We start from the raw sequence: 11744 nt of genomic DNA on the forward strand, positions 1-11744 counted from the left end.
TTGTGTTTGGAACAAAGTGCAGATTCACTTTAAGATATAAACATATTTCTTTATCACAAATTCATTCTTTCTTTCTGTGAAATCATCTGCATTTTCTGCATGTTTTTAAGTGAGATGATCCTCATTTGAATATTTTAATAGAATTATTTACTGGTCAACTGTCGTGTAAAATTGGTAGAAATCCCTCAACCGTAAATGCAGATTATTTCACTTCAAACACGTTTTATTGATACAAAGCAGTTTGTAACCCATTCATAAAAAAGCTTATTTTGTAATCTTTAATAAATATGAGCATTACGTGGCTTCTAACCTTTTGTGACATCCGGGAAGGGTCCAAACATCCTGGTTCCTGCTTCTCCTTCAATGCTCCTCGAATGAACTAAACTAAACGAGTAATTCATCAGTAAAATGTACCTTTGAATTAAATATGTTGGTGCCAAACGCCAGCGCCCCCCCCCCTCCGCCCTCACACCTCCGCCTGGTGCCTCCACCCTTCGACTTGTTTGACGCTGCGTGTCCTTCCTGCGTGTCTCCAGATGTTCGGGTGGTGCGTCGCTGTCCTCTTGGCGGTGCTGCAGCTGTGCAGCCCGGCGCTGCAGAGCGACCCCGGCAGGGCGCCGCGCCCGGACCGCTCAGGTAAAAATGAAGTTGCTGAGGTCATGCTGAGGTCAGAAGCGTTCCATCGAGGCTCAGGGGAACGCCACCTCGAGCGAGGTGGCGTTCCCCTGAGCCTCGGTGGAACGCCACGCTCGGATTCCAGGCTTTTATTTTGAAGTATTCACGCTCGGATTCCAGGCTTTTATTTTGAAGTATTCACGCCGCGACGTCTCCCCGTCGTCCTGTCGCTGCAGAGCCGAGGCTGAACGCCGCGCTGGAAGACGTCGTCCCGTCCCGGGAAGCCGCCCGGCCGCCCAATGTCAGGAAGACCCCAGTAGCCGTGCCGTCCTGGCGCTCCCCCCCCCCAGTGTTCGGCGAACACGCCAACCTCAAGTGGGTGGCGTGGAGCGGCCAACTGCCCAACGGCGCCGTGGCCATCTTCAACGGCTACGCCGAACGCACCGACTACGTGTGCAAGGTCAACTGCCAGTCGGGCTTCTACTCGCCGGGCGGGGGGGGCCTCTGCCGCTACCCGTACGCCGAGAAGGAGTACGCCTCCGCCACCTTCGACATGCTGGTCAACGTGGACCACTTCGAGTTCCTGGAGTGGGTCGAGGGGTCGTACGGCTCGGTGCCCGGCTACGCCGTCAGGACCTGCCCGGGCGCCGACATCTTCGTGGGCAAGAACAAGTACGGCCTGGGCAAGGTGGTGCCCCAGCACAAGGCCTTCTTCCTGCCCTGGCAGGGCGACGAGTACTGGTACAAGAGCTACCAGGTCCTGGCCGTCAACCGGGACACCTACAGCCAGCACGTCTCTCACGTGGAGTACGGCGTCGACCGGATGGAGCTCTTCCACCACCCCCCCGAGGCCCTGCAGCTCGCCGCGGTCACCAACCTGGAGTGCCGGGACGTGGCCAAGACGGTGCGGCTGGAGAAGACCAGCTCGGTGGGGAAGACCTGGGACATCGGCAGGGAGACCCGCAACGGCTCCGTCTCCACCATGCAGGCCAAGGTGCCCATCCTGGGCCCCGGGACGGTGGACTTCACCAAGGAGCAGACGGTGACCTTCTCGGAGGGAACCAGCGTGGTGGAATCCATCCACCACGTTGTGTCCGTGGAGCTGCTGGTGCCGCCCAACCACTCGTGCGCCGTGAGGATGGACGGCAGGAAGATGACGGCCGACATCCCCTTCACCGGCAGGCTGAGCCGGACCAACCACAAGGGGGACACGCGCTGGACCTACATCACGGGCAGCTACGACGGCGTGAACGTCGGCGAGATCAACGCCGTGGTGGAGAGGTGCCAGCCGGTGGCGGACGCCACTCCCTGCGCGCCGACTGGAGGCTGACCGCCGGTCCGGTGGACTTGAAAAGTTGGAACATAATTTGGTTTTCAAAATAAAATCCTATCATGAACATAAAGGTGTTTCTTTTCTGTGGACAGTTAAATTCAGAATGAACAGTTATTTACTTACACGAATGTACTTATTTTTTAAATCCCATCAATTCTTCATCGTCAGACAAAAAAAACATGGTTTCTGTTTGTTGTCCTTTCTTTAACTGGGATATTTTAGGACTCCTGATGAAAGGTATTTTTTGATTATTTATTCAACCCCTTGAACACATGGTTCCAAATATATGGCATTAATGTTTTCATAATTACATTGAAAGACAACAAAATAAATAACTTGTCCCTTTCAAAGTCAATCTTTGATATTTATTATTATATTGTAATAACTATCATTTCGTTGAAGTACACGTTTCTGAATATATAACATGTGTCAATATTCATTAATTGCTTCTATTTAAAACAACAAAAAGATCAATATAACAGGGAAATAATAACCTGAAAAAACAACAACTACTATACTAGACAATTACAAATACAAATACAAGATTAATAGAAACAAAATAAGGTTTTCATTTGAATAGATATTTATTTAATTCAGTCATTCTGAATTAAAACCATTAAACCATGTAAACCTGTATGTCATATATTGTCATATATTAAACATCAGGTTTAGCCTGTATATATATATATTTATATTTATACAGTATATATACTGTATATGATAGAGTAAGGCGGATGTGTGCGGTGCAGTTCCCTGCCGCCCCGCCGGGGGCGCTGCAGCGCCGCAGCAGCACAGACCGGCTCACAGCTGCTGTCTGAACCTCTTTGACGTGGAAGCGCGTGGGCAGGACGAGCCGCTGATGTGACCTCACGTGAGACTCTACGCTCATTTTAAACGGTTTATTTGTCATCGACGTGTCTGTCCGTCGCGCCGGTTTGGACGTAATTAGCTGCTGCTGTTGTTGTTGTAGTTGTTGTTGTTGTTGTCTTTCAGTTAGCCAACAAGCTACAGCAAGCTAACCGTAGCCGGCTAGCATGTTAACGACTTTCAATACAAATACACTGTGAACCACCAACAAGACAAACGGCTCCTCCTCTGCGGCTCGGACTTCAGATGATGAATCCATTCACGTTTTAAATCAAGTGATGCTTTTCTGACCGGAAGCCTCGTTTCATGTCGCTAAATCGTGGTGTAAAAGTCTCAAATGTGACTCTAACGACACCAGCTGGCCGTCCCCTCGTGGGCCGATCTAAAGACGTCCCCGTGTTCGGTGCCTCGTGCCGGTATCTTTCTCTCCTCCTCAAGAAGCTGCTGAGCTTCGGCACGATGCGGCGACTCTTCACCAGAATCCTGAACCGGGTTCTGCTGAGCGAGCCGTTCGCGATGGGCGGCGAGGCGGAGCTGCACACGGAGGGCCGCCGGAAGCTGGTGAGTGAGAGACCCCCCCCGCATCTGTATCCACCCCCCACGGATTCAGATCCACAACACAATGTGTGGATCAGTACCATCAGCACCATCAGCACCATCAGTACCATCAGCACCATCAGCACCATCAGCACCAGGGGTACCAGCCCCTCCCTCTCCTGTTTGTTCCTGCTTCAGCGTGTTGAAGTGTTTCTTTGAATCTGTGAGAATAATAACGTTCTATTCAGACTACTGAAAAACGGCTGGAACAAAATATTTATGCATTTTATTGTAAATATTTCATTTAACAGATGAAAAAGAACTGGAAAACATGAAAAACAAATTTGTGCCAGACTTTGGGAACTTGGAAAATACTGAAGTTCTCAAAATGTAGTCGAAGAACACACACGTTAAAGAAACGTAAAGATATATACATCTATATATATTTATATATACGACTAAATCACCAGAAGAGCTTAATAATGTTTTCATTTCTGTCGTAAGTTCCTCCTCTGTGTGTTGTATACATATTATATATTATATTATATATATTATATACATATTATATATCTAACATGCAGGTGGTGGGGCTGGGCAACGTGGGCATGGAGGGCACGCGGCACAGCGTCGGCATGGCGGTGCTCGGCGCGCTCGCCGCCCGGCTCGGGGCGGCCGACCGTTGGCGCGGCGACGGGCGCGTCTCCGGCGAGGTGGTGGTGTCGGAGGTGGAGCGGACGCACGTGGTGCTGCTCCGCCCGCGGCTGCTGATGAACGTCAACGGCGTGTCGGTGGCCAAAGCCGGTGAGGTCATCGTTGTTGTCGTTGTCCTCCTGAGGCCTGTAAATAGACTGTAAATAACTGTGAAAAGACTCCAGATGTCATGTGACCTGAACTCTGCCTTCGTGCCCCCCAGCTGGTAAATTTGGTATCAAACCCGAAGACATCGTGCTGGTCCACGATGAGCTGGACAAGCCTCTGGGGAAAGTGGTCATCAAGCACGGAGGAAGTGCCAGGTGGGTTTCCTGCTTCCTGCTTCCTGCTTCCTGTTCCCAGGTTGCTTTTCTGGGTCCTTTTTATCTCATAAAGGTTCCTTGCTGAAGTTTCTAAGTGTCCTTTGTGACAAAAGCTGTTTGACATTGCACATTTTGTGCAATAAAATGTCTCAACTGTTTAAAAGTTCCAGTGAGGAAGTGTGAAGTGACCTTTGACCCCTTGTCGTCTCTCAGAGGTCACAACGGCGTCCGCTCCTGTGTCGACTGTCTGCAGACGGATGTGAGTGTAAAGCAGTTAAATCAGATCCATTTACGAGAACCGGCGCGGCTGGTTTGAGAAGCGGTTTAAAAGTCCCCCCCCCCCCTCCAGGTGATGCTCCGCCTCCGCGTCGGGATTGGCCGCCCGCAGGGGAAGACGCCGGTGGAGCGCCACGTCCTGGGCCGCTTCTCCTCGGAGGAGAGGAAGGTCCTGGAGTCCGTTCTGGCGCAGAGCGTGGACCTCCTCCTCGCCCAGCTCGCCCCTCCTCCTTCCTCCTCCTCCTCCTCCTCCTCCTCCTCGCCAGCAGGGGGCGGGAGGGAGCGCAGCACGACGTGAAGACCGAGCGGTTTCAGAATAAAAGTCTCCTCTGTGCAGCAAACTGGGATTTGTTCAACGACTCGAATGTTTGTTCTCCATGAATTAAAGGGACTGAAATCTCTAATTGTCTCTTTTACAACAAAAGGCTCAATTTCTCCTCTTTAGTGAACAAAACACAAGCTTTGGACGCTAGGCTGCATCCTCAAGGAAGCATCCTTCCCTTCCTCTGCGTCTGTCCCGTTCCCACGTCACTGACCTTTAGGTTCGGCCTCTGTGGAGGTTGGAGGAGCAGAAGGTTACGAAGGCTGCTGAAGGCCACAAGGATGCACACTAGAGACATAGAAGTTCCCATCTCATCTTCCTCTCCTCATCCTCCTCATCTCATCCTCGATTGTGGCTTTTTTGGCTAAAAAAAACCACACAACAACGTATCGACCCCCCCCCCTCCTCTTTTCCCAATTGTCCCCCACCAATTCCACTCTTCATCAATTAGGCGCCTTTAATGAGTTGCTTCCAGTCCAGAGGCGCTGTGCTTTCTCTCACTCAGCAGAGGGTACCGGAGCGGGAGGGGGGGGGGGGGGCACCAAACCCGCCCCCCCCCCCCTCCTCAAGAAAAGAGCATATAAAACAGCGGAAAGAGGCCGGCTGGTAGAAAGGAGGCCGAGAGCTCCAGGAAGAAAACAAAAGGGAGGCGGACATTGTCCGAGGCCTTCTGTCCCTCAGTCACAAAGGCTGCAGGGGACACACTTGTGGACACGAGGAGGGGAGGGGGGGCTCAAAGGGAACCCCTTCACACACACACTCTTAACGCCCCCCCTCTTTCCCAGCACCTCCTCCTCGCCGGTCAGCGAGCTTCACCGCGCGGCAGGAGGTCAAAGGTCGACTGGACACCTGGACCCTAAAGGGTATTCAGGAATGGGACCTCCAACCTTAGCCCCCCCCCTCCCTGGCGGCCTGGTGGGGGGTCTTCCCACAGTCGTGCTCACCAAGCGGAGGGGAGCTCACTGACGGAGTCCTGCTGTAACAAACAGCCCCAAAGCCTGCTGGGTAATTTCTGCTTCCACCACCTGACTCCATGTCACATGTTATCATGATGTTCTCCTGAGGGTCCAAAGCTCCGTCTTCAGGGTTCCTCACGTGTTCTTCTCCAACGCAGGAAGTAGTTCATCCTGAGATCACAGGATGTAGATTTAATAACAAAAGTTACTCCTCATGTGTGTCTATTGAAAGATGAGAAGATCTGCAGGTGAAGCTCATGCAGAGCGAGGCCCTTTAATTCAACCTGAAAACAAACGAGAAACAAATTCAATTATATATACGACTAAATCACCAGAAGAGCTTAATAATGTTTTCATTTCTGCTGCGTTCTTAAGTTGTTTCATTTGACCTTTTTATTTGTTGTTTTTTCAGCAATATTTGGTTATTTTTAAACCTGTAAAAACGAGCAGAAGATAAAAATCCTAATTGTTGAATTTAATGTATCTTGTTAATTGATTTGACAGTTTAGTCCAGCTCATTTTTTTGTTATGATCACGTGGTATATTGATTATATAATTAGTGTAATAAAGAGTTCTCAGGACATTTGGTTTTAAAGGATTTTTTTATTCTTTATACATGATTTTATGAAAAGAAAACGAATTATCTAATTTAAACAAATGAGATCAAAGTCTGGATCTTTCTATCACATCACATGGAAAGGATTTAAATTCACATTACCTGAACTATAAAAAATACTTTTCTGTTCAATGCTGACATGAAACAAAATAAAGTACTTTAGTGTTGAAACAGTCAAATAAAAATACTTGAAATAAATATGAAATAATTAAACAAGAATGTCTTGTTTTAACATTGTTTGGTTTTAAACGAATAATTAAAAGGTTTATTTTTAAATGAATTTCGTTCGTGTGAGTTTATTTTAAATTAATGAATGCGACTTTGTTTATTGTGGTTATTTCACCTCCGAGTGTGTGTGTGTGTGTGCGTGTGTGTGTGTGTGTGTGTGGGGGGGGGTAACAGGGTTTTGATTGTAATTGAAAATGACGAAAGAGTAAAAAAGGAGAGAGAAATAGAAAAATAAGCCCGTTGTGTCTTTAAGAGGTGCTGGTCCTCTCTCTCAGTGCAGATTCATTACTTCTTCTTCTTCTCCTCTTCTTGCACAATGGACCCCCCCCCCCCTCCCGCGGTGTGATTGCGTGCGCGTGCGCGTGTGAATGTGTGAGTCAGTACCACGAGCGGACCGTCCCCACTCCGTCCCCCCGGGGCGATGACACGGACGCACCGGGGCTCATTGTGGGAGGAAAAAGACCCCTAAGATCGGCCAGCGGGGGGAGGTCTGGAGGAGGAGGAGGAGGAGGAGGAGGAGGAGGAGGAGGACACCGGGAGCGGACAGAAGGGGACCGGCTAACCCCCCCCCCCCTCACACCCAAATCCCTCCCGGCAACCATCCAGGAGGGCGGGGAGAGAAGCGTCCAGCCTCCGCTTCATCCCCGCCGTCCTCCCGCAGGAGCACAAACTGCTTCTGGAAGTACACGCGGAGGAGCAGGAGCACCGCCACGCGACCTGCACCCCCACACCCCCCCCCCCCTCTCCGACACGCACACACACCGTGTGCTTGGTGCAGCCAGACGGTATTTGCATCTTTTTCCTTGTTTCTCTGGAGGTTGTATTTTTTTTTGGAGGGGGGGGGGGGCGTCCTAACAGGTGCAGACGCTCCTCTGATTCCCGGCTCCCGCTTCTTGTTTTGCAAAAGTTGTTTCCTCAGATTGGACTGTTCCTGATGAAGATGAGGAGGAGGCTGATGGATGAAGAGGCCTGTGTGTGGACATGGATCCGCGGATCGATGCCCGCGTGCCGCTGAGCTCCAGCTGCTGATTGTCCAAACGCAATTCTTGTGAAATCTCAAAGTCAAACCCGAGAATTGGGCCTGGACATCTGTTGCTGGTCGCTCCTCTTCCGCCGGAAGCCACGTGCATCTCCTCCTGAAGCACATGAGCATCCTTCCCTCGGACCTACCGGTCCATGGGTGTTTTTAACGCACTTTGGGCTTCTGCCGATCACCGGGATGAACAGTTAGTTCACTTCGCTCCCCTGGGGAGCTTCTGTTGCCTCCTTTTTGGGGATTAAAATTAGCATAATTCTCCAGGAATGTATCATTTTAATTTTGTTTAACAAACCGTGGCCTGTTTTTGAAGCCTTGGATCCTTTGATAAAGAAGGAAAAGATTCCATTACAAGCCGATAAAGAGCGACTCGTTGGTGCCGATTCTACTGTTATTAAATAATAAAGAATCAATCAGCTTTTATTTTTGTTTCATGTTTATTTTTTGGTTAATTGTGCATGTGCATTTCTAGAAAGAGCAGGTTAAATGCTTAAAAATAACTGAATTATTGCATTTCTTTTTTTCGTTCTTTGTGGAAACATGACGCATGTTTAGGATTTTTAAAAGTTTCAACTTCGACTTTTTTTATTTTTCTCTGAAAATTAATTGCTTCATCTGTTTTCAGAAAAAACTAAAATTCAGTTTATGACTGAAAAAGAAATACCTTGATTGATATTTAAAATGTTGAACACGTTTAAACACACGTGTCGTATTGACATTCCGGGTTTTACGTTTCTTTTCAAATTTAGTTTAAATATATTTGAAGTAAAACAACTTCCTGAAGATGTTAGATGGTGTTTGGAGTCGTTGTGAAGCAGGAACCTGAAGGTTCGGCAGTAAACCTTCTCGCTGACTTCGGCCTCCTCCGCTTTGCAGACGGGGGTCTGTTTGATTTTGACACCGCGGCCTCAGACCGGGGCGGAAACTCGAGGAGCAGCTCGGTGGATCCAAATAAACTCCAACCACCCCAAGGGAGGTTTCCTGTTGACGGAGTGCCAGTGAACGCACCACCGTGAAGAGAGGAGCGTTCCACCTTAAAGCTGCTCTCATTTAACTAAATGATCCCCAAAAAATGATGAAGAATTTGGGTTTCATTCCCCAAAGAGTTTAAAAACATGAATATCATTTCAAAGTATGGATTTAAATAATTATGTCAAAATACCGGTTGTTGTTTCATATTTCTTATTGAAGAGGTTATCGCTTTTTTACTTTTATATCACTAGAAAAACAAAAAGATAAAAGTAAAAAAAAACAAATGAGCAGAAAGTTTAAAACAAAGTTTAAAACATAGTTTTTTATTTTCCAAAAGGCTTGAACATTAAGAGAAGAAAGAATTATTCAGTAACTCACTAAGCCAGTGTGTGTCCCTCTGAGGGCCCTGAGCCAGAGGTTGGGAACCAATATTTAAGCTTTTCAATCAATCAAACGAAATATCAACAAAACACATTTTATATGTACACATATTTGTGTTTGTTGTATACAAAATGTGTGTGTGTGTGTGTGTGTGTCTGTGTGTGTGTGTGTCTGTGTGTGTGTGTGAAGATGAGATTCAGTCCTTTATATTCAAACTCTAAAATAGATTCTGATCGAGCTCTGACCCTCTTCTTCAGTCCCTTCCCTGGCCGCCAGACCGTATTGATCGGTATCGATCGTATTGATCCGATCCGTATTGATCGGTATCGATCGTATTGATCCGATCCGTATTGATCTGTATTGATGGTATTGGCGAGTGAGAGTCTGGAGGAGACCATTAAATGACGTTACGGCCATTTAACCTCGTCGAGGTCAACGCTGCCCTGCGGCGCTGCTGTGTGTTTTAACATCATGCTTCCTCTTCCTCTTCTTCTTCCTCGTCTGAAGGAGGGAGGGTGTGGGGGTGTGGGGGGGGGGGGGGGGAGTAAATGTGATTACCGATGTCTACGCAGCGTTAAAATCGTTCATAAACCCAGTTTCCACTTCCTGTTTTGGCCTCCATGTTGGAAGCCGTTGTCTTGTCCTGCTGCGTTCTGTCCAGGTCACTCACTTCCTCTTCTTCCTCATCTTCCTCCTCATCTCCCTCCTCCCACCCACCACACAAGTCACGTGACACCATGACACGCCGTCGCAAAGCAAAGACGACACGAGTGATGGAGGGGGACATAAAGGGAGGGGGACCGGATGTGGGGGAGGAGGAGGCATCACATCACAACCTGCCTTCCTCCTTCCTCCTTCCCTCCTTCCCTCCTTCCCTTCCCTTCCTCCCTCCCTCCTCCACCATCACACACAGCAGCATCTCACAGGAAACCTGCACCAGGGTCTGTCGCTGGAAAATGACCTTCTGGCTCCACCAGCGCGGCGCCTCGATTAACCACGAGCGAGGACGCCATTGGTGTGTGTTTGTGTGCACAAGTGCGTTTCTGTGTATGTGTGTGTTTGTGTGAGTGTTGTTTTCTGTCCATGGGTACCGCTCGAGGCGACTCGCCACTGAGAGCGAGCCAAGCTGCAATGGGTTCACCCTCTCACACACACACACACACACACACACACACACACACACACACACACACACACGCACACACACACACACATTGACACACACACACACACTGCACCAATATTCAGCACCAGCTGCGGTCCAGTCGGGCCGCTATGACATCACAGCCTCCTCCTCCCTCCCGGCCAATCGCGTGCTCCTGCTTGTTTGAGGCGTCGTTTAAGGATGTCTTCGTGACTCATAACTCATCATCACACACGGCGAGGCCAAGCCGAGGTCAATGACACTGGTTTGGAGGCGGTCGAGTCCCGAAATTTGCAATATTTTTTTATTAACACTGAAATGCAAATGAGGAGCAGGTCAAACGGTCAAACTTTGGTCTTTCATTCTACGTGGACACAACAGAGACGTTTTGGACACAAGCGACACGTCTTTCTCTTCCTGTGAAAAATAATACAAACAACAATCTCTTAATCAACGTAACGATCTTTTTACTATGAGGAATTTATTTTTATAAAGACTGAATACTTCTAGCAGTGGATAGCAGCTGGTGATGCTAGCAGCTAGTGGTGCTAGCAGCTAGTGATATGCAGCTGGTGGTGCTAGCAGCTAGTGATATGCAGCTGGTGATGCTAGCAGCTAGTGGTGCTAGCAGCTAGTGATATGCAGCTGGTGGTGCTAGCAGCTAGTGGTGCTAGCAGCTAGTGATATGCAGCTGGTGGTGCTAGCAGCTGGTGATGATAGCAGCTAGTGGTGCTATTAAACACACAATATCTGAAATGAAGCTTGACATGAACAGAGGAGTTAGCAGAAATGCTAATTTACAAAAAGGAGACACTACAGTGATACAAACATGCATGCGTCTCAAGTTAAAAGATTGACTGACCAAGTAGACTCTCGTCTTTTTAAAATCACCCAGAAGGCCGAGGGGCAGAGCAGCTGCAGGGCTGCGGCCTCTTTCGGCGTTATTAGCATAATTTGCGGTGGGAAAGGAATCGCTCGTCAATCAGAGGCGTTGGGAAAGTGACCACGCCAAAGACCCCGGGGCCACTTGTTTGAGCAGCGGCCTCAGAGGGGTCAACCGGGGTCTGTGTGTGTGTGTGTGTGTGTGTGTTTGTGTGTGTGTGTTTAGTCATTAATCAAATCGGTTTGAACAGAGCGAGAGGCCTTTATCCTCCTCTTCATCCTCCTCCTCCTTTATGGCCTTCGCAGCCCATCTGACCACGGAGCAGAGGCCAAGGTCAGCCTGCCTCCCCCCCCCACACACCGCATCTCATCACCTCTCATCAGCCCCCCCCCCCCACACACACACACCCAACCTCCCTCCTCCTCACATTCCCCCCGCCGCGTCCCCTTTGTCCACCTGTTGTCCCGGTGACTCGATTGCCACTGAGTGTGTGTCAGGGGGTGAGAGCAGGAGCTAAAATAACAGATGATCACACAGAACCCCCCCCCCACACCCCCCCCTGCAC

At 49.0% G+C, this 11744-nt stretch overlaps 2 protein-coding genes across 6 annotated transcripts; both read left to right on the plus strand.

The window, feature by feature from the left end:
- The first annotated feature begins 508 nt into the window (after window positions 1–508).
- Window positions 509–2273, plus strand: LOC119224889 (natterin-3-like). Its single transcript, XM_037482344.2, has 2 exons — window positions 509–636; window positions 852–2273. The coding sequence occupies exons 1-2, from the start codon at window positions 537–539 to the stop codon at window positions 1943–1945; spliced, it is 1194 nt and encodes a 397-aa protein (XP_037338241.2). The 5' UTR covers window positions 509–536; the 3' UTR covers window positions 1946–2273.
- A 395-nt stretch (window positions 2274–2668) lies between these two features.
- On the plus strand, window positions 2669–5038 carry ptrh1 (peptidyl-tRNA hydrolase 1 homolog). 5 transcript variants are annotated; one of them, XM_037482381.2, is made up of 6 exons: window positions 2669–2819; window positions 3254–3376; window positions 3934–4153; window positions 4266–4365; window positions 4579–4624; window positions 4715–5038. In XM_037482381.2, the coding sequence occupies exons 2-6, from the start codon at window positions 3275–3277 to the stop codon at window positions 4937–4939; spliced, it is 693 nt and encodes a 230-aa protein (XP_037338278.1). In that variant the 5' UTR covers window positions 2669–2819; window positions 3254–3274; the 3' UTR covers window positions 4940–5038. The 5 variants fall into 5 exon arrangements, 4 of the variants coding, with proteins under 4 accessions (XP_037338278.1, XP_037338279.1, XP_037338277.2 ...); XM_037482382.2 differs by having other exon boundaries at window positions 3257–3376; XR_009956287.1 differs by having other exon boundaries at window positions 2669–3376; window positions 4530–4624; window positions 4715–4815.
- The last annotated feature ends 6706 nt before the right edge of the window (window positions 5039–11744 follow it).

The sequence above is a fragment of the Pungitius pungitius genome, chromosome 5 (genome assembly GCF_949316345.1).
Source record: "Pungitius pungitius chromosome 5, fPunPun2.1, whole genome shotgun sequence".
NCBI lineage: Eukaryota > Metazoa > Chordata > Actinopteri > Perciformes > Gasterosteidae > Pungitius > Pungitius pungitius.